Source organism: Bombina bombina, chromosome 3 (genome assembly GCF_027579735.1).
Source record: "Bombina bombina isolate aBomBom1 chromosome 3, aBomBom1.pri, whole genome shotgun sequence".
Lineage (NCBI taxonomy): Eukaryota > Metazoa > Chordata > Amphibia > Anura > Bombinatoridae > Bombina > Bombina bombina.
In genome coordinates, this window is record NC_069501.1 from 738964484 (window position 1) to 738987932 (window position 23449).

General features: G+C 42.3%; 1 protein-coding gene across 8 annotated transcripts in view; it reads right to left on the reverse strand.

Annotated features, from left to right (window-relative positions):
- Nucleotides 1-23449, reverse strand: part of TFG (trafficking from ER to golgi regulator) — a 225526-nt gene that overhangs the window by 61573 nt on the left and 140504 nt on the right. For 7 of the 8 annotated variants that reach the window (XM_053707574.1, XM_053707572.1, XM_053707570.1 and 4 more), the window contains exon 5: nucleotides 3717-3884. The exons of the other annotated variant lie outside the window; for it this stretch is intronic. In XM_053707574.1, the coding sequence (XP_053563549.1) occupies nucleotides 3717-3884 (168 nt within the window). The remainder of the gene's footprint in view (nucleotides 1-3716; nucleotides 3885-23449) is intronic. 8 annotated transcript variants of the gene reach the window in all.

A 23449-nucleotide genomic window follows, 5' to 3' on the forward strand; every position in this document is an offset into this window, starting at 1 on the left:
TGGAATGCGTGAAAGAAAGAATCTTCTCACAGGCGGTCTTACCTTGAAAACTATTCTGTACCCTTGTGAAACAATGTTCTGAATCCAAAGACTTTGAATCCAATTGATCCAAACATCTTTGAAAAATCGTAACCTGCCCCCTACCAGCTGTGCTGGAATGAGGGCCGCACCTTCATGCGGATTTGGGAGCTGGTTTTGACTTTCTAAAAGGCTTGGATTTATTCCAAACTGGAGAAGGTTTCCAAACGGAAACTGTTCCTTTAGAGGAAGGGTCAGGCTTTTGTTCCTTATTCTGATGAAAGGAACGAAAACGATTAGCAGTCCTATATTTACCTTTAGATTTTTTTATCCTGAGGTAAAAAGGCTCCCTTCCCCCCAGTAACAGTTGAAATTATTGAGTCTAACTGAGAACCAAATAATTTATTACCTTGGAAAGAAAGAGAAACTAAAGTTGACTTAGAAGTCATATCTGCATTCCAAGACTTAAGCCATAAAGCTCTTCTGGCTAAAATAGCTAAAGACATATACCTGACATCAATTCTACTGATTTCGAAAATGGCATCACAAATAAAGTTATTAGCATGTTGAAGGAGTTTAACAATGTTATAAGCATTATGGTCTGACACTTGTTGCGCTAAAGCCTCGAACCAGAAAGTTGAAGCCGCAGCAACATCAGCCAAAGAAATAGCAGGTCTAAGAAGATTACCTGAACATAAATAAGCCTTCCTTAGAAAGGATTCAAGCTTCCTATCTAAAGGATCTTTAAACAAAGTACTATCTGCCGTAGGAATAGTAGTACGTTTAGCAAGAGTAGAGATAGCCCCATCAACTTTGGGGATTTTCTCCCAAAACTCTAATCTATCAGATGGCAAAAGGTACAATTTCTTAAACCTTGGAGAAGGAGTAAATGAAGTACCCAGACTATTCCATTCCCTAGAAATTACTTCTGAAATAGCATCAGAAACTGGAAAAACTTCTGGAATAACTACATGAGGTTTAAAAACTGAATTTAAACGCTTAGTAGTTTTACTATCAAGAGGACTAGACTCCTCCATATCTAATGCAATCAACACTTCTTTAAGTAAAGAACGAATAAACTCCATCTTAAACAAATATGAAGATTTATCAGTGTCAATATCTGAGGTAGAATCTTCTGAACCAGATAGATCCTCATCAGAAATAGATAAGTAAGAATGATGGCGGTCATTTAAAAATTCATCTGAAATATGTGAAGTTTTAAAAGACCTCTTACGTTTACTAGAAGGAGGAATAACAGACAGAGCCTTCCGAATAGAATTAGAAACAAATTCTTTAACATTAACAGGAACATCCTGAACATTAGATGTTGAAGGAACAACAGGTAATGGATTATTACTAATGGAAATGCTATCTGCGTTTGATAGCTTATCATGACAACTAACACAAACTACAGCCGGAGGAACAGTTACCAAAAGTTTACAACAAATGCACTTAGCTTTGGTAGAACCGACATCAGGCAGCGCTTTTCCAGAAGTAGATTCTGATCCAGGGTCAGGTAGTGACATCTTGCAATATGTAAAAGAAAAAACAACATATAAAGCAAAATTATCAAATTCCTTAAATGGCAGTTTCAGGAATGGGAAAAAATGCAAAATGAAACAAGCATCTAAAAAACCAGAAGCAACGAAAAAGTGAGACTGAAATAATGTGAAAAAAACTGGCGGCAAGTATGACGCCCATATTTTTTGGCGCCAAAAAAACATCCGCAATACACATACGTAAAAAATGACGTAATTACGTGAAAAAAAATTTTGCGCAAAAAGTCTCGCGCCAAGAATGACGCAGTAAATAGAAGCATTTTCTGCACCGGGGAGCCTAACAGCCCGCAATTTAGAAAAAAAGTCAATTGAAAATTTTAAGGTAGGAAAAAATAAAATTTATATGCATTTTCCCAAAAAAAATAAACTGGCAGTCTGAAGAAGGAATACTGATTATCCTGAATCATGGCAAATCTAAGTTTAAACACATATATTTAGAACTTTACATATAAAGTGCCCAACCATGGCTTTGAGTGTCATGAAAAGAAATAAGACTTACTTACCCTAAGACACTCATCTACATATAGTAGATAGCCAAACCAGTACTGAAACGAGAATCAGTAGAGGTAATGGTATATAAGAGTATATCGTCGATCTGAAAAGGGAGGTAGGAGAAGAAATCTCTACGACCGATAACAGAGAACCTATTAAATAGATCCCCTAGAGGAAGACCATGGTATTCAAATAGGCAATACTCTCTTCACATCCCTCTGACATTCACTGCACTCAGAGGAAAACCGGGCTTCAGCCTGCTGCGAAGCGCATATCAACGTAGAATCTAGAACAAACTTACTTCACCACCTCCATGGGAGGCAAAGTTTGTAAAACTGAATGGTGGGTGTGGTGAGGGGTGTATTTATAGGCATTTTGAGGTTTGAGAAACTTTGCCCCTCCTGGTAGGAATGTATATCCCATACGTCACTAGCTCATGGACTCTTGCTAATTACATGAAAGAAATACATTGTAGAGGTATATATATATATATATATATATATATATATATATATATATATATATATATATATATATATATATATATATATATATATATATATATATATATATATATATAATTTATTGTTTTAGATAACCATCTCAAAGTGTTTAATGTCCCTTTAACACTGCTATAAGTTCACACAGTCATTGGTTTTAAACTCTAGTGGCAGATTTATATCACAAATTGGCCTCAGCAGAGAAGGGAACCTATGTTACAATATGGTGGTACCCATTGTTTTATTAAGACAAACAGACTTATTTTTTTAATATTTAAACAAAATAAAAACAACACCTGAATATTATTATTCTCAGCCTAATCTTTGCTTTGAATGCATCATTCCATCGAGTATGTTACAGTTTTATGTCCCTTTAATGCTAATAAAACCCTCTGAATTTAAAATAAGTCATGCAGAATTTTGAAAATTATAACAGTAATAAGAGAATTAAAACTTTTTGTAAATAGTTTAAGCACAAAAATCTCTAGTTGAGGGCTCATGTGTTATATGGACATTAAACACCTTCAGATTTTAATACAGAAATATTTAGTTATGCATTATATAACACCTTTGCAATATACGTATAGTTCATTTTACCCCTTTTCACATAGTTTAGCTCTTAAAGTTAAAGATTCTATAATTTTCTAAACTGAGTTCTTAAAGCAATCAGCATTTGCTAGGCTAACACTGCTAGATATGTTTCCCTAATTGTCTTAAGCTGATAATTGCCAAACAATGTACTTTATACAAACAATATGACAGTGGCTAGTCTTGTCTGCAGACAACCCAAGATTGGCTAAGCCAAATAAGGCATGAAGTGCGTTGAGTTTTGTTTTACAATTGAAAAACAATTGCAGCATGTTATTCTACAGCAAGACAACAAAAATGACTTGTAATTACAAGGTGTTTACTGCCCCTTTAAATTAACATGTCTATGATGGACCAAAAATACTCTATGCATTGTCGTTAGAACATAAAAACGTGCCGTGTACCTATATACAGCATTTTACTGCTGCACTAAATTTCAATAGTTCAAGTCCCCGTCTCCTAATCACAGGAAACGTTTTAAATTACTGTTCATGATATATATGCTTCTAAAATGGCTTATTGAGAAAGAAAGAAAAAACACACACACACGCAAACTTACCAGTAACCTGGTCCTCAGATAATCCAAAGGCAGACATGACATTTTTGTTGATTTCATCTGGGTTTTTCAAAGGATCAAAAGCAGACATGCTGGCAGCCATGACTTGGGTAGAAGGCTTGACAGAGGAATCAGGAGCAGAAGATTTGTCTTCTCTACCATCAACAGTCTCTGTGTCAGTACAGTTATATACAGAAGTCAATATCAGCACAAACCAACAAAGTTAAAAGGAGAATAAAGTCAAAGATTTTATTTATTATACTACAAAATCAGCAACTGAGCACTAAACTGTCAAATGTATGTATACAAATATTTAAAGCATTTATAGCTTCCATATTTGAAAACTTTAACAGCCTGATGGGATATGTGCTCCTGGTCTTTATTGCCATCGCCAGTCAGACGCAATGAACAAATCTAACTCTGAAACTACCCTACATGTAGGCAAACTGCATCAACCATGCCATGGTAAATTACAGAAAAATTAGGCAATATAAATAATCAATGTGCACTGTATCTTTATCCCGTTTCTAAAAGGACAACAAAAATAATCAAGATACATTCTGTTGTCTTGCTATACCAGGAAACCCTAAATATTTTTAAAAAACAAAAAATGTATGCTTACCTGATAAATTATTTTCTTTCCTGGCATGGAGAGTCCACAAAACCATTTTAATTACTAGTGGGAATTCAACTCCTAGTCACCAGGAGGAGGCAAAGAACACCCCAGCAAAGCTTTAAGTATCCCTCCCACTTCCCATAATCCCAGTCATTCAGCCGAGGAAATACGGAAAGAGAAGAGGACACCAAGAGTATAGAGGTGCATGAAGTTTCGAAAAAATAAATTAGAAAGCCGTCTTAAAAGTAAACAAGGGCGGGTTGTGGACTTTCCATGCTAGGAAAGACAATTTATCAGGAAAGCATAAATGTTTTCTTTCCAATGGCATGGAGAGTCCACAAATCCATTCTAATTACCAGTGGAAACCAATACCCAAGGTAGAGGACACAGAATGGAAGGAAGGGAGGGAGAAACAAGTCAGACGGAACCTAAACTGAGAGCACCACCACTTGAAGAACCATTCTCCCAAGTTGCCGCTTTGCAAATTTACTCCAAGAAGCCTCTTCTTTAAAGACCCAGAAAGAAGAGACAGCCCTGATTGAAAGAACCAAAATCCTCCCAAGGGGTTGTCGACCAGCTAACGCAAAGGTTAACCGAAAACCACTCCTCAACCAAAAGTAGAAGGAAGAGGACGTGGTCCGAAACCACCTTATAAGAAATTCCAAATTGGTACGAGGACCACCTTCCTTTTAAAAAAGATGAGTAACACACTGTAGAGCCGAAGGTTCCGAGACTCTACGAGCAGAAGAAAAACAGAATTTATGTTTACCTGATAAATTTCTTTCTCCAACGGTGTGTCCGGTCCACGGCGTCATCCTTACTTGTGGGATATTCTCTTCCCCAACAGGAAATGGCAAAGAGCCCAGCAAAGCTGGTCACATGATCCCTCCTAGGCTCCGCCTACCCCAGTCATTCGACCGACGTTAAGGAGGAATATTTGCATAGGAGAAACCATATGGTACCGTGGTGACTGTAGTTAAAGAAAATAAATTATCAGACCTGATTAAAAAACCAGGGCGGGCCGTGGACCGGACACACCGTTGGAGAAAGAAATTTATCAGGTAAACATAAATTCTGTTTTCTCCAACATAGGTGTGTCCGGTCCACGGCGTCATCCTTACTTGTGGGAACCAATACCAAAGCTTTAGGACACGGATGAAGGGAGGGAGCAAATCAGGTCACCTAAATGGAAGGCACCACGGCTTGCAAAACCTTTCTCCCAAAAATAGCCTCAGAAGAAGCAAAAGTATCAAACTTGTAAAATTTGGTAAAAGTGTGCAGTGAAGACCAAGTCGCTGCCCTACATATCTGATCAACAGAAGCCTCGTTCTTGAAGGCCCATGTGGAAGCCACAGCCCTAGTGGAATGAGCTGTGATTCTTTCGGGAGGCTGCCGTCCGGCAGTCTCGTAAGCCAATCTGATGATGCTTTTAATCCAAAAAGAGAGAGAGGTAGAAGTTGCTTTTTGACCTCTCCTTTTACCTGAATAAACAACAAACAAGGAAGATGTTTGTCTAAAATCCTTTGTAGCATCTAAATAGAATTTTAGAGCGCGAACAACATCCAAATTGTGCAACAAACGTTCCTTCTTTGAAACTGGTTTCGGACACAGAGAAGGTACGATAATCTCCTGGTTAATGTTTTTGTTAGAAACAACTTTTGGAAGAAAACCAGGTTTAGTACGTAAAACCACCTTATCTGCATGGAACACCAGATAAGGAGGAGAACACTGCAGAGCAGATAATTCTGAAACTCTTCTAGCAGAAGAAATTGCAACTAAAAACAAAACTTTCCAAGATAATAACTTAATATCAACGGAATGTAAGGGTTCAAACGGAACCCCCTGAAGAACTGAAAGAACTAAATTGAGACTCCAAGGAGGAGTCAAAGGTTTGTAAACAGGCTTGATTCTAACCAGAGCCTGAACAAAGGCTTGAACATCTGGCACAGCTGCCAGCTTTTTGTGAAGTAACACCGACAAGGCAGAAATCTGTCCTTTCAGGGAACTTGCCGATAATCCTTTTTCCAATCCTTCTTGAAGGAAGGATAGAATCCTAGGAATCTTAACCTTGTCCCAAGGGAATCCTTTAGATTCACACCAACAGATATATTTTTTCCAAATTTTGTGGTAAATCTTTCTAGTTACAGGCTTTCTGGCCTGAACAAGAGTATCGATAACAGAATCTGAGAAACCTCGCTTCGATAAAATCAAGCGTTCAATCTCCAAGCAGTCAGCTGGAGTGAAACCAGATTCGGATGTTCGAACGGACCCTGAACAAGAAGGTCTCGTCTCAAAGGTAGCGTCCAAGGTGGAGCCGATGACATATTCACCAGATCTGCATACCAAGTCCTGCGTGGCCACGCAGGAGCTATCAAGATCACCGACGCCCTCTCCTGATTGATCCTGGCTACCAGCCTGGGGATGAGAGGAAACGGCGGGAACACATAAGCTAGTTTGAAAGTCCAAGGTGCTACTAGTGCATCCACTAGAGCCGCCTTGGGATCCCTGGATCTGGACCCGTAGGAGGGAACTTTGAAGTTCTGACGAGAGGCCATTAGATCCATGTCTGGAATGCCCCACAGCTGAGTGACTTGGGCAAAGATTTCCGGATGGAGTTCCCACTCCCCCGGATGCAATGTCTGACGACTCAGAAAATCCGCTTCCCAATTTTCCACTCCCGGGATGTGGATAGCAGACAGGTGGCAGGAGTGAGACTCCGCCCATAGAATAATCTTGGTCACTTCTTCCATCGCTAGGGAACTCCTTGTTCCCCCCTGATGGTTGATGTACGCAACAGTCGTCATGTTGTCTGATTGAAACCGTATGAACTTGGTCCTCGCTAGCTGAGGCCAAGCCTTGAGAGCATTGAATATCGCTCTCAGTTCCAGAATATTTATCGGTAGAAGAGATTCTTCCCGAGACCAAAGACCCTGAGCTTTCAGGGATCCCCAGACCGCGCCCCAGCCCATCAGACTGGCGTCGGTCGTGACAATGACCCACTCTGGTCTGCGGAATGTCATCCCTTGTGACAGGTTGTCCAGGGACAGCCACCAACGGAGTGAGTCTCTGGTCCTCTGATTTACTTGTATCTTTGGAGACAAGTCTGTATAGTCCCCATTCCACTGACTGAGCATGCACAGTTGTAATGGTCTTAGATGAATGCGCGCAAAAGGAACTATGTCCATTGCCGCTACCATCAACCCGATCACTTCCATGCACTGAGCTACGGAAGGAAGAGGAACGGAATGAAGTATCCGACAAGAGTCCAGAAGTTTTGTTTTTCTGGCCTCTGTTAGAAAAATCCTCATTTCTGAGGAGTCTATAATTGTTCCCAAGAAGGGAACCCTTGTTGACGGGGATAGTGAACTCTTTTCCACGTTCACTTTCCAGCCGTGAGATCTGAGAAAGGCCAGGACGATGTCCGTGTGAGCCTTTGCTCGAGGGAGGGACGACGCTTGAATCAGAATGTCGTCCAGGTAAGGTACTACTGCAATGCCCCTTGGTCTTAGCACCGCTAGAAGGGACCCTAGTACCTTTGTGAAAATCCTTGGAGCAGTGGCTAATCCGAAAGGAAGCGCCACAAACTGGTAATGTTTGTCCAGGAATGCAAACCTTAGGAACCGATGATGTTCCTTGTGGATAGGAATATGTAGATACGCATCCTTTAAATCCACCGTGGTCATGAATTGACCTTCCTGGATGGAAGGAAGGATAGTTCGAATGGTTTCCATCTTGAACGATGGGACCTTGAGAAATTTGTTTAAGATCTTGAGATCTAAGATTGGTCTGAACGTTCCCTCTTTTTTGGGAACTATGAACAGATTGGAGTAGAACCCCATCCCTTGTTCTCTTAATGGAACAGGATGAATCACTCCCATTTTTAACAGGTCTTCTACACAATGTAAGAACGCCTGTCTTTTTATGTGGTCTGAAGACAACTGAGACCTGTGGAACCTTCCCCTTGGGGGAAGTCCCTTGAATTCCAGAAGATAACCCTGGGAGACTATTTCTAGCGCCCAAGGATCCAGAACATCTCTTGCCCAAGCCTGAGCGAAGAGAGAGAGTCTGCCCCCCACCAGATCCGGTCCCGGATCGGGGGCCAATATTTCATGCTGTCTTGGTAGCAGTGGCAGGTTTCTTGGCCTGCTTTCCCTTGTTCCAGCCTTGCATTGGTCTCCAAGCTGGCTTGGCTTGAGAAGTATTACCCTCTTGCTTAGAGGACGTAGCACTTTGGGCTGGTCCGTTTTTACGAAAGGGACGAAAATTAGGTCTATTTTTTGCCTTGAAAGGCCGATCCTGAGGAAGGGCGTGGCCCTTACCCCCAGTGATATCAGAGATAATCTCTTTCAAGTCAGGGCCAAACAGCGTTTTCCCCTTGAAAGGAATGTTTAGTAGCTTGTTCTTGGAAGACGCATCAGCCGACCAAGATTTCAACCAAAGCGCTCTGCGCGCCACAATAGCAAACCCAGAATTCTTAGCCGCTAACCTAGCCAATTGCAAAGTGGCGTCTAGAGTGAAAGAATTAGCCAATTTGAGAGCATTGATTCTGTCCATAATCTCCTCATAAGGAGGAGAATCACTATCGAGCACCTTTATCAGTTCATCAAACCAGAAATATGCGGCTGTAGTGACAGGGACAATGCATGAAATGGGTTGTAGAAGGTAACCCTGCTGAACAAACATCTTTTTAAGCAAACCTTCTAATTTTTTATCCATAGGATCTTTGAAAGCACAACTATCCTCTATGGGTATAGTGGTGCGTTTGTTTAAAGTAGAAACCGCTCCCTCGACCTTGGGGACTGACTGCCATAAGTCTTTTCTGGGGTCGACCATAGGAAACAATTTTTTAAATATGGGGGGAGGGACGAAAGGAATACCGGGCCTTTCCCATTCTTTATTAACAATGTCCGCCACCCGCTTGGGTATAGGAAAAGCTTCTGGGAGCCCCGGCACCTCTAGGAACTTGTCCATTTTACATAGTTTCTCTGGGATGACCAACTTTTCACAATCATCCAGAGTGGATAATACCTCCTTAAGCAAAATGCGGAGGTGTTCCAACTTAAATTTAAATGTAATCACATCAGATTCAGCCTGATGAGAAATGTTCCCTGAATCAGTAATTTCTCCCTCAGACAAAACCTCCCTGGCCCCCTCAGATTGGGTTAGGGGCCCTTCAGAGATATTAATATCAGCGTCGTCATGCTCTTCAGTAACTAAAACAGAGCAGCCACGCTTACGCTGACAAGGGTTCATTTTGGCTAAAATGTTTTTGACAGAATTATCCATTACAGCCGTTAATTGTTGCATAGTAAGGAGTATTGGCGCGCTAGATGTACTAGGGGCCTCCTGAGTGGGCAAGACTCGTGTAGACGAAGGAGGGAATGATGCAGTACCATGCTTACTCCCCTCACTTGAGGAATCATCTTGGGCATCATTGTCATTATCACATAAATCACATTTATTTAAATGAATAGGAATTCTGGCTTCCCCACATTCAGAACACAGTCTATCTGGTAGTTCAGACATGTTAAACAGGCATAAACTTGATAAGAAAGTACAAAAAACGTTTTAAAATAAAACCGTTACTGTCACTTTAAATTTTAAACTGAACACACTTTAATACTGCAATTGCGAAAAAACATGAAGGAATTGTTCAAAATTCACCAAATTTTCACCACAGTGTCTTAAAGCCTTAAAAATATTGCACACCAAATTTGGAAGCTTTAACCCTTAAAATAACGGAACCGGAGCCGTTTTAAGCTTTAACCCCTTTACAGTCCCTGGTATCTGCTTTGCTGAGACCCAACCAAACCCAAAGGGGAATACGATACCAATGACGCCTTCAGAAAGTCTTTTCTAAGTATCAGAGCTCCTCTCACATGCGACTGCATGCCATGCCTCTCAAAAACAAGTGCGCCACACCGGCGCGAAAATGAGACTCTGCTTATGCTTTGGGAAAGCCCCTAAGAAATAAGGTGTCTAATACAGTGCCTGCCGATATTATTATATCAAAATACCCAGATAAAATGATTCCTCAAGGCTAAATATGTGTTAATAATGAATCGATTTAGCCCAGAAATGTCTACAGTCTAAATAAGCCCTTGTGAAGCCCTTATTTACGATCGTAATAAACATGGCTTACCGGATCCCATAGGGAAAATGACAGCTTCCAGCATTACATCGTCTTGTTAGAATGTGTCATACCTCAAGCAGCAAGAGACTGCACACTGTTCCCCCAACTGAAGTTAATTGCTCTCAACAGTCCTGTGTGGAACAGCCATGGATTTTAGTTACGGTTGCTAAAATCATTTTCCTCATACAAACAGAAATCTTCATCTCTTTTCTGTTTCTGAGTAAATAGTACATACCAGCACTATTTCAAAATAACAAACTCTTGATTGAATAATAAAAAACTACAGTTAAACACTAAAAAACTCTAAGCCATCTCCGTGGAGATGTTGCCTGTACAACGGCAAAGAGAATGACTGGGGTAGGCGGAGCCTAGGAGGGATCATGTGACCAGCTTTGCTGGGCTCTTTGCCATTTCCTGTTGGGGAAGAGAATATCCCACAAGTAAGGATGACGCCGTGGACCGGACACACCTATGTTGGAGAAAAGCGATTTAAATATCAACATAACGCATAAGGCTCAAAGAGAGCCTGCTGCAAAACCCCACTAACAAGATAAGGACGCCACGGAAGAGCATCAGGATTAAACACAGGCCAGAATCAAAGACAAAACCTCTGGTAAATCTGATACATGATTAGGAAACAAAACAGAAAGGGCAGAAAACTAACAGACAAACCCTTCTCCAGACTCTCTTGGAAGTAAGGACAGTATATCGAGATTCTAACCTTACACCTAGAGAAAACCTGAGACTCGCACCAGTAAAGGAATGTGCGACTACTTTATGGTAAATCCTGCAATTAATCGGCTTACGAGTCTGAAACAAGGTGACAACCTTATCAGAAAAAACTCATCTAGACAAGACTAGACTAAAACTCCACAGAGTCAGCTTCAGAGATTTTAGAATCGGATGAAGAAAAAGACCACGACGTAGAAGGTCCATCTTCAGTGGAATTTCCATGGGGGAAGGGAGGACATCTTCCCCAAGTCCGCTAATCAAAGTCTGCGAGGACAAGCTGGAGCAATGAGAAAAAAAAAAAACTCCTGCGGAAAAAACGCTCACTTCCCTGGGAGAAACGTCTGCCTGCTGAGATAATTTGCCTACTAGTAGACGACTGGGATGTGAAAGGCAGAAATGAAACAGATGCGAGACTCCGTCCACCAAAGCATCCTAGACACCTCCATCGCCAAGGAACATCTGGTTTCTCCCAGATGGAAGAACCCAGTTGCTGAAAGAGAAAATTTATGCTTACCTGATAAATTTGTTTCTTTTTAGACACGTTGAGTACATGAATCATCATCCTTACTTGTGGGATATACACCTCCTGGTCAGCAGGAGGAGACAAAGAGCACCTCAGCAGAGCTGTTAAATAGCTCCTCCCTTCCCTCCCACTCCAGTCATTCGACCGAAGTTAGGAAGAGAAAGGAAAAGCCAAGGTGCAGAGGTGTCTGAAGTTTACAAAAATTAACAACCTGTCTTAAGAGAACAGGGCGGGCCGTGGACTCATCGTGTCTAAAAAGAAAAAAAAATTATCAGGTAAGCATAAATTTTCTTTTCTTTTTAAAGACACGATGAGTCCATGGATCATCATCCTTACTTGTGGGATACAACACCAAAGCTAGAGTACACGGATGATAAGGGAGGGACAAGACAGGGAACCTAAACGGAAGGCACCACTGCTTGAAAAACCTTTCTCCCAAAAGCAGCCTCAGCCGAGGCAAAAGTATCAAATTTGTAAAATTTAGAAAAAGTGTGAAGAGAGGACAAAGTTGCAGCCTTGCAAATCTGTTCTACAGAAGCTTCATTTTTGAATGCCCATGAGGAAGCAACAGACCTAGTGGAATGAGCCGTAACTCTTTCAGGAGGCTGCTGCCCAGCAGTCTCATATGCAAAGCGGATGATACTCTTCAACCAAAAAGAAAGAGGTAGCCGTAGCTTTCTGACCCTTACGTTTTCCAGAGAAAATTACAAACAGAAGAAGACTGACGAAAGTCCTTAGTTGCTTGTAAGTAAAACTTTAAAGAACGGACTACGTCCAAATTGTGCAGAAGACATTCCTTCTGAGGAGGAGGATTAGGACACAAGGAAGGAACAACAATCTCCTGATTCATATTCCTGTCTGAAACAACCTTTGGAAGGAACCCTAGTTTAGTATGTAAGACTACCTTATACGAATGGAAAATAAGGTAAGGCGAATTGTATTGCAACGCCCAAAGCTCAGACACTCTTCCAGTTGAAGAAATGGCAACAAGAAATAAAACTTTCCAAGATAACAACTTAATATCTAAGGAATGCATAGGCTCAAACAAAGCCCTTTGAAGAACTTTAAGAACTAAATTTAGACTCCATGGAGGAGTAACTGGCTTGAACACAGGCCTGATCCTAACCAAGGCCTGACAAAAAGATTTAACATCTGGGATATCTGCCAGACGTTTGTGTAACAAAATAGATAAGGCAGAGATCTGACCCTTCAAGGAACTTGCCGATAAACCCTTCTCCAAACCATCTTGGTCAAAAGACAAAATTCTGGGAATCCTAACTCTACTCCATGAGTAGCCCTTGGATTCACACAAATAGAGATATTTACGCCATATCTTATGGTAAATCCTTCTAGTTTCAGGCGTATTAAGGTCTCTATGACCGAATCAAAAAAACCCTGCTTGGATAAGATTAAGCGTTCAATCTCCAAGCAGTCAGCTTCAGAGAAACTAGATTTGGGTGAAGGAAGGGTCCTTGAATGAGAAGGTCCAACCTCAAAGGAAATTTCTAAGGTGGCAGGGATGACATGTCCATCAGATCGGCATACCAAATCCTGCGAGGCCATGCAGGAGTAATGAGGATCACGGATGCCTTTTCCTGTTTGATTCGAGCAATGACCCAAGGAAGAGGAGCAAACGGGGGAAATAGATATGCTAGGCTGAAGGACCAAGGAACTGCCAGAGCATCTATCAGTTCCGCCTGGGGATCCCTGGACCTGGACCCGTATCTCAGGAGCTTGGCATTCTGACGAGTTGCCATGACAACTAATTCCGGCCGACCCCATTTTAGAATCAGGTTGGCGAATAATTCCGGATGGAGTTCCTACTCTCCCGGATAAAAAGTCTGCCTGCTCAGAAAGTCCGCCTCCCAGTTGTCCACTCCTGGGATGTGGATCGCTTACAGATGGCAAGAATGGGCCTCCGTCCACCAGATTATCTTGGCTTCCTCGGTCATCACTAAGGAACTCCTCGTTCCTCCCTGATGATTGATGTAAGCCACTGTCGTTATGTTGTCCGACTGAAATCTGATGAACTGGGCCGAAGCCAACTGAGGCCAGGCCAGAAGAGCACTGAAGATCGCTCTTAGTTCCAGGATGTTTATAGGAAGAAGAGACAAAGCCTGAGTCCATACCCCCTGAGCCTTTAGGGAGCCCCAGACTGCTCCCCATCCTAAAAGGTTGGCATCCGTTGTCACAATCACCCAGGAAGGTCTGCGAAAGCATGTCCCCTGGGATAGATGATCCAGAGACAACCACCATTGAAGAGAGTCCTTCGTCTCCTGTTCCAGGGTTATTCGAGAAGACAAATCTGCATAATCTCCATTCCACTGCCTGAGCATGTTTAACTGCAGAGGTCTGAGGTGAAACCGAGCAAACGGTATGATGTCCATTGCCGCCACCATCAGTCCGATTGCTTCCATGCACTGAGCCACTGACAGCCATGAATTGGACTGAAGGGCTCGACAGGTATCTAGAATCTTTGATTTTCTGACTTCTGTTAGAAAAATCCTCAGATATAGAATCGATTAGAGTTCCCAAGAAAGTCACCCTTGTCTTCGGTAGTAAGGAACTTTTTTCACGATTTACCTTCCACCGTGAGTTCTCAGGAAGGATAGCACAATGTCAGTATAGGACCTTGCTCGTTGACAAGATGGTGCCTGGATTAGAATATCGTCCAGATAAGGCGCAACCACAATGCCCTGCGGTCTTAGAACCGCCAGCAGAGACCCCAGAACCTTTGTGAAAATTCTGGGTGCCGTGGCCAGGCCAAAAGGAAGAGCCACGAACTGAAAGTGTTTGTCCAGAAAGGCAAACCTTAGGAACTTGTGATCTCTGTGGATAGGAACATGTAGATATGCATCCTTTAAGTCCACTGTCATAAATTGACCCTCCTGGATCAATGGAAGAATGGTACGAATAGTTTCCATAGGTCTGAAAGTTCCCTCCTTTTTGGGAACTAGAAACAGATTTGAATAAAAACCCTGCCCGTGTCCCTGTACAGGAACGGGAATAATCACTCCCAGGGAGGAGAGGTCCTAATGTAAGAACGCCTCTCTTTTTATCTGGTTTACAGATAATCTTGAAAGAAGAAATCTTCCTCGGGGAGGAAAATTTTGGAACTCTAGTTTGTATCCCTGGAACACTATTTCTATAGCCCAGGGATCCAGAACGTCTAGCACCCAAGCCTGAACGAAGAAAAAAAGTCTGCCCCCTACCAGATCCGGTCCCAGATCGGGGGCATGCCCTTAATGCTGTTTTGGATTCAGCAGCAGGCTTCTTGGATTGTTTGCCCTTGTTCCAAGACTGGCTGGGTCTCCAAGTAGACTTAGATTGTGAATAGTTTCCTTCCTGCTTAGAGGAGGAAGAGAAAGAATTTCCCTTGAAATTTCGAAAGGAAAAAAAAAAAAATTACTTTGTCCTTTTTGTTTACTTCTCTTATCCTGAGGAAGGAGATGACCCTTACCTCCCGTGATATCAGAGAATTTCCTTCAGGCCAGGTCCAAACAAGGTCTTTCCCTTGTAAGGAATTGCTAGAAGCTTAGACTTGGATGACACGTCCGCAGACCAAGGTTTTAACCATAAGGCTCTGCGGGCTAGGATAGAGAACCCTGAACTCTTAGCTGCCAATTTAGTAATTTGCAGAGAAGCATCCGTAATAAAAGCATTGGCTAACTTCAGAGCTTTAATCCTATCTTGAATCTCCTCTAAAGAAGTTTCTGTCTTAAGAGACTCGGACAGAGCATCAAACCAATAAACCGCTGCACTAGTGACAATAGCAATGCACGCAGCCAGCTGCAATAGCAGACCCTGGTGAACATAAATCTTTTTAAGTTTTACTTCCAACTTCTTGTCCATGAGGTCTTTAAAAGCACAACTATCTTCAATAGGAATAGTAGTTCGCTTGGCTAAGGTGGAGATGCCCCTTCCACCTTAGGAACCGTTTGCCAAGTTTCCTTGATAGCGTCAGCTATAGGAAACATCTTTTTGAAAATAGGAGATGGAGAGAAGGGTATACCTGGTCTCTCCCATTCCTTAGAAACCATCTCCAAAGCTCGCTTAGGAACTGAAAAAACATCTGAATAAGTAGGAACTTCAAAATATTTGTCCAATTTACTCGATTTCGCAGGAGCAACTACTACTGTGGAATCAGTCGTCTAAGGTAACCAAAACCTCCCTGATTAACAGACAGAGGTGTTCTAATTTAAATCTGAAAGCAACAACCTCTGAATCAGTCAAAGGCAATTAACTCCCTGAGTCTGAAATTTCGCCTTCTGATAGAACCTCTATACCATACCCTCCATCTCAGTTTCCTGGGAGGGTACATCTGAGATTGCCACCATGGCATCAGAAACCTCACTGGTAACATGGTTGTCTTTCCTCTTACGCTTGCCTTGTAGCATAGGAAAAGCAGAAATTGTGGAAGACATAAGCACAGCTATGTCTTTTAAAGTAACTCCAGCAGGTGCTAGAGCAGAAGTACAGGGCACTGCTTGCGCGGGCGTTAAAGTTTGCGGCATAGACTGATTCTCATCATTAGACTTTTGAGAAGCATCAGCTTTTGAAAAAAAAAATTCTCTATAACTTAACGCCCTCTCAATACATGAAGGACAAAAAAGAATAGGAGGTTCCACATTGGCATCCAAACACATGGAGCAAGTAACAGCTTGCACACCAGTATCCATATTCTTGAAAACAACAAAAAACAAAGAAAAACAATTTTTTTTAATTTATTTTTTGTTAGTGTTCCTTTAAAAGTTTAAACTAAACGTTTTTTAGTGCATGGAGAAAAATGTTCAAAAAAAAAAAAATGAAAGGCAAAATTGATAGATTACCTTAAGCAATTTTGACTAAAAAAAAAAAATCGATACTGTGCCTTTAAAGTTTAAACAGAAAAATATTTCTCTTTTTTTCTTTTGGAAGAAAGCAACACGTATCCTCAACTAAGAGTTACTAAACTGATAAGTTCAAAAACCTCAGCAGCTCTGCTGAGGCACCTACCTGCCAACCGGTCCCACTGCAGAGTGCCAGCGGTGAAGAAAGACAGACTTTTTCCTGGATCGGTAAAACACGTCCTCACAGCCAAAGAGAAACAGCTCTGTGTCCCAGACAAACTAAAGACTGCGCAGCGTAATATCCAGCGCGTGAAAACATAGCCCCGCTTATCGTGGGCGTTATGTTACACACAACCCAACCGGCTTCCACTTGTATAGTCAAATAAACCGATAGGGAAATAAAAGCTTCACTCCCAGCCCCAGTGGCTGTACTTTAAACGGTCAGCCAAATACCCTCCAAACAGAGAGCCTAAGTCCCATCATAAGGAGCCCCATTACTGAGTCCTATATGAAATAGTAGCAAAAGCAAAGTGCCCACTTTCCTCTGAGTCTTAACCTTCCCAGAATAACAAAATCAGCACTTACCTCAATGCTGTCCGACAGCAGGACAGCCCAACAGGTTTAAGAGGTCCTCTCCCTCCTATGACCCTGTGGAAAATTATAAGGCCTGAGTAAGACTTGCTTAGGCCATCGGGATAAGAGCAGCACAAATGTATGGGAGTCACAGTGAGAATTATGTCTCACCAGTTCCCATTGCTTTAAAGCCACCAAAAGCTCTCCTGTAAACTCTTGATTGAAGAATCTGTACCAACACCTCACTTTACCTCTTCCGATCACTAACGTAGGCAAAGAGAATGACTGGGGTGGGAGAGAAGGGAGGAGCTATTTAACAGCTCTGCTGTGGTGCTCTTTGCCTCCTCATGCTGACCAGGAGGTGTATATCCCACAAGTAAGGATGATGATCCGTGGACTCATCGTGTCTTTAAAAAGAAATATGTCAACTGATAGAAATATGAAAAAAACAACTCAGTTTGAGCCAAGCTATCAGAACATAGCTCACAACTCTAAGATGAAAAGGAAGACAGACTCCGACTGAGTCCAGATTCCTGAGACTCTTAAGGAACTCCAAACTGTTCCCCAGTTGGAAAGACTGGTACTTGAAGTCAATATCTCACAGGATGGACTCAAGAAACATAAGCCTCGGGACAGAATGTCCTGAGAGAGTCCCCCGGACGGAGAAACTCCCGACAGGATGTCTAGGACTATCTTCCGAGCAAAGTCTGAGAGGACTCTGTTCCATTGTCTGAGCATGTATAACTGTAGAGGTCTCAGATGGAATTGAGCAAAAGGAAAACATTTCCACAGAAACCACCCTTAGACCAAGTACTTCGCGTTTAGGTAAGGTGGCATTGCAATTCCTTTGGATCTAGCAAATGCCAAAAAAAGCCCTTAAAACCCTTGTAAAGATTCAAGGGGCTAAGGCTAGACCTTACACAGCAGGGCCCTGAATATACTGCTCACATGAAATCCCCAACATGAAGAGACTAATTTAAGGTCCCCAAGTTCCATTCTAAAAATAAATTAAATCCCCAGAAAAAGGGTGGTAACCCCTGATGTGCTTGAGCTGTCTACCTAGGAGAAGTAAACACTAACCTTTGAACGTTAGCTGTGGAGTAGGCACAGCATCCCAGGTCCGACAGAATTAGAAGACCTCCAACAGGGACCTGGAGGAAAATGAAAGCACAGTAACTAACCCTGGTTTTCTATATGAGTGGAGCAAAACCTGGTGGAGGTCAGCACGTAGTCCTTGTTTCTCCACCAACAGCTACCACAACTCTTACATAAGAGGATTACTTGTACACAGCATAACCCCTGTCCTCTTACAGGGAAACTACCCATTAGAGGAAAAGTAAATAAATCACATCCAAGTACTTTATTGAGACATTGCAGATCCAACGCATCGAAATTTTGTAGCCTTCTTGTTAGACTTCCCTTTATACCATAGCATTGCTGTATGCACAGCTCTTAAAAGGGACACTGAACCCAATTTTTTTAATTTGTGATTCAGATAGAGCATGCAATTGTAAGCAACTTTCTAATTTACTCCAACATTTCTTCGTTCTCTTGCTATCTTTATTTGAAAAAGAAGGCATCTAGGTTTTTTGGTTCAGAACTCTGGACAGCACTTTTTACTGGTGGATGAATTTATCCACCAATCAGCAAGAACAACCCAGGTTGCTCATACAAAAATGGGCCGGCATCTAAACTTACATTCTTGTATTTTAAATAAAGATACCAAGAGAATGAAGAAAATTTGATAATAGGAGTAAATTAGAAAGTTGCTTAAAATTTCATGCTCTATCTGAATCACGAAAGAAAAAAAATTGGATTCAGTGTCCCTTTAAGCTTAGCCAGGGTTAGAACTTGATTCAGAACCCTTCATTTCTTAAACGCAAGCCCTCAAACTTCTACTCCAAGGACGTCCCTGCTATGAAAAAGCGCGCCAAGCTTGTAAGCTGCATGGCTCTCAAAGTGAAACCTGTATATTCCATAACAGCCTATGAGCCCATAACATCTCACACATAAAAGCAGCATAAAATCAAACATATAAGCTTATTCCCCCCTGTTCAATAATCCTCCTAAGGAGATATTAACCCTTGATTCTATACAGATAATAACAAATTATGCTTACCTGATAATTTCCTTTTCTTCTGATGGAAAGAGTCCACAGCTGCATTCATTACTTTTGGGAAATAAGAACCTGGCCACCAGGAGGAGGCAAAGACACCACAGCCAAAGGCTTAAATACTCCTCCCACTCCCCTCATCTCCCAGTCATTCTGCCAAGGAACAGTAAAACAAATATCAGGGTGAAAGGTGCCAGAAGAATAAAAGGACGACCCACATAAAATTACGGGTGGGAAGCTGTGGACTCTTTCCATCAGAAGAAAAGCAAATTATCAGGTAAGCATAATTTATGTTTTTCTTCATAAATGGGAAGAGTCCACAGCTGCATTCATTACTTTTGGGAAAACAATATCCAAGCTATAGAGGACACAGAATGCCAAGACGGGAGGGTACAAAAGGCGGCCCATACTGAGGGCACCAAGTCTGAACCTCTACCCAATAAAAAAAATCTGCTTCGTCCAAAGTCGAGAATTTTTTTTTAAAGGAAAAGCCCCAAGGACACTGACTTGCAGCTAGTCCAGAAGCCAAGCTAGAGACCGCAAAACTGACTCGACTGAGCCAACAGTCCTCCAGGAGACACCGTTGACCAACAGACGGTCCCCAACCACTCACCCCCCACTAATGAAGGGAACATCAGCCGAAACCCCTAAGGGGACAAGGCCAAGGAGAACCCGAGGAAAACGAAAAAACCCCTCCAATAGTGAGTCCAACTCACAAAGACCCAAAGGGGCCCAAACAGGGAAAGGAGGCCACGCCTATACCAGCGAAACCCGGTATAAAACCAGGCACAGAGACAGAAAAGACTTCTCTCAACATCCTGCAAATACTGAATGCAATCAAAAAGGCAAAGTCCTCCCAGCGTCGGAACATAGAATACCAAAGTATTCAACCACAAAAAAAACAAAATTTATGCTTACCTGATAAATTTATTTCTCTTGTGGTGTATCCAGTCCACGGGTTCATCCATTACTTGAGGGATATTCTCCTTCCCAACAGAAAGTTGCAAGAGGACACCAACAGCAGAGCTGTCTATATAGCTCCTCACCTAACTGCCACCCCCAGTCATTCGACCGAAGACAAGCAAGAAAAAAAGGAGAAACTATAGGGTGCAGTGGTGACTGTAGTTTAAAAAATAAAAAACACCTGCCTTAAAATGACAGGGCGGGCCGTGGACTGGATACACCACAAGAGAAATAAATTTATCAGGTAAGCATAAATTTTGTTTTCTCTTGTAAAGGTGTATCCAGTCCACAAGTTCATCCATTACTTGTGGGATACCAATACCAAAGCTATAGGACACGGATGAAGGGAGGGACAAGGCAGGCCCTTAAACGGAAGGCACCACTGCCTGTAAGATCTTTCTCCCAAAAATAGCCTCCGAAGAAGCAAAAGTATCGAATTTGTAGAATTTAGAAAAAGTGTGAAGCGAAGACCAAGTCGCCGCCTTACAAATCTGTTCAACAGAGGCCTCATTTTTAAAAGCCCATGTGGAAGCCACCGCTCTAGTGGAATGAGCTGTAATTCTTTCAGGAGGCTGCTGGCCAGCAGTCTCATAAGTTAAGCGGATTATGCTTCTCAGCCAAAAAGAAAGAAGTTGCCGAAGCCTTTTGGCCTCTCCTCTGTCCAGAGTAGACTACAAACAAAGCAGATGTTTGACGAAAATCCTTCGTAGCTTGTAAATAAAACTTTAAAGCACGAACCACATCAAGATTGTGTAAAAGATGTTCCTTCTTTGAGGAAGGATTAAGACATAATGAAGGAACAACAATCTCCTGATTGATGTTCTTATTAGATACTACCTTAAGAAGAAACCCAGGTTTGGTACGCAAAACTACCTTATCTGCATGGAAAATCAGATAAGGGGAATCACACTGTAAAGCAGATAACTCCGAAACTCTTCGAGCCAAGGAGATAGCTACTAGGAACAGAACTTTCCAAGATAAAAGTTTAATATCTATGGAATGCAAAGGTTCAAACGGAACCCCTTGAAGAACTTTAAGAACTAAATTTAAACTCCATGGCGGAGCAACAGGTTTAAACACAGGCTTAATTCTAACTAAAGCCTGACAAAACGCCTGAACGTCTGGAACCTCAGCCAGACGTTTGTGCAAAAGAATAGACAGAGCAGAAATCTGTCCCTTTAAGGAACTAGCAGACAATCCTTTCTCCAATCCCTCTTGGAGAAAGGATAAGATTTTAGGAATCCTGACTTTACTCCATGAGTAACCCTTGGATTCACACCAATGAAGATATTTACACCATATCTTATGATAGATTTTCCTGGTGACAGGCTTTTGAGCCTGAATTAAGGTATCAATGACCGACTCGGAAAAACCACGCTTTGATAGAATCAAGCGTTCAATCTCCAAGCAGTCAGACGCAGAGAAATTAGATTTGGATGTTTGAAAGGACCTTGAAGTAGAAGGTCCTGTCTCAGCGGCAGAGTCCATGGTGGAAAGGATGACATGTCCACCAGATCTGCATACCAAGTCCTGCGTGGCCACGCAGGAGCTATCAAAATCACCGAAGCTCTCTCCTGCTTGATCTTGGCAATCAGACGAGGGAGCAGAGGAAACGGTGGAAACACATAAGCCAGGCTAAAGGACCAGGGCGCTGCTAGAGCATCTATCAGCGCTACCTTGGGATCCCTGGACCTGGACCCGTAACAAGGAAGTTTGGCGTTCTGACGAGACGCAATGAGATCCAGTTCTGGTTTGCCCCCATAGTTGAATCAACTGGGCAAATACCTCCGGATGGAGCTCCCACTCCCCTGGATGAAAAGTCTGCCGACTTATGAAATCTGCCTCCCAGTTCTCTACTCCTGGGATATGGATAGCTGAGAGATGGCAAGAGTGAACCTCTGCCCATAGAATTATCTTTGAAACCTCCAACATCGCCAGGGGGCTCCTTGTACCCCCCTGATGGTTGATATAAGCTACAGTCATGATGTTGTCCGACTAAAATCTGATGAACCTGACCGCAGCTAGCTGAGGCCAAGCCTGAAGAGCATTGAATATCGCTCTTAATTCCAGAATGTTTATCGGAAGGAGGGCTTCCTCCTGAATCCACGAACCCTGAGCCTTCAGGGAGTTCCAGACTGCGCCCCAGCCCAGAAGGCTGGCATCTGTCGTCACTATAGTCCATTCTGGCCTGCGGAAGCTCATTCCCCTGGACAGATAGACCCGAGATAGCCACCAGAGAAGAGAATCCCTGGTCTCTTGATCCAGATTTAGCAGAGGGGACAAATCTGTGTAATCCCCATTCGACTGATAGAGCATGCAAAGTTGCAGTGGTCTGAGATGTAGGTGGGCAAACGGAACTATGTCCATTGCCGCTACCATTAAGCCGATTACTTCCATACACTGAGCCACTGACGGCTGAGAAGTGGAATAAAGAGTACGGCAGGAAGTTAGAAGCTTTGACAACCTGACCTCTGTCAGAAAAAACTAAATTTATGCTTACCTGATAAATTTATTTCTCTTGTGGTGTATCAGTCCACGGATTCATCCATTACTTGTGGGATATTCTCCTTCCCAACAGGAAGCTGCAAGAGGATCACCCACAGCAGAGCTGTCTATATAGCTCCTCCCTTAACTGCCACCTCCAGTCATTCGACCGAAGACAAGCAAGAGAAAGGAGAAACTATAGGGTGCAGTGGTGACTGTAGTTTAAAAATAAAAAACACCTGCCTTAAAATGACAGGGCGGGCCGTGGACTGGATACACCACAAGAGAAATAAATTTATCAGGTAAGCATAAATTTCGTTTTCTCTTGTAAGGTGTATCCAGTCCACGGATTCATCCATTACTTGTGGGATACCAATACCAAAGCTATAGGACACAGATGAAGGGAGGGACAAGGCAGGCGCTTAAACCGAAGGCACCACTGCCTGTAAGACCTTTCTCCCAAAAATAGCCTCCGAAGAAGCAAAAGTATCAAATTTGTAGAATTTAGAAAAAGTATGAAGCGAAGACCAAGTCGCCGCCTTACAAATCTGTTCAACAGAAGCCTCATTTTTAAAAGCCCATGTGGAAGCCACCGCTCTAGTGGAATGAGCTGTAATTCTTTCAGGAGGCTGCTGGCCAGCAGTCTTGTAAGCTAAGCGGATTATACTTCTTAACCAAAAAGAAAGAAGTTGCTGAAGCCTTTTGGCCTTTCCTCTGTCCAGAGTAGACAACAAACAATGCAGATGTTTGACGAAAATCTTTAGTAGCTT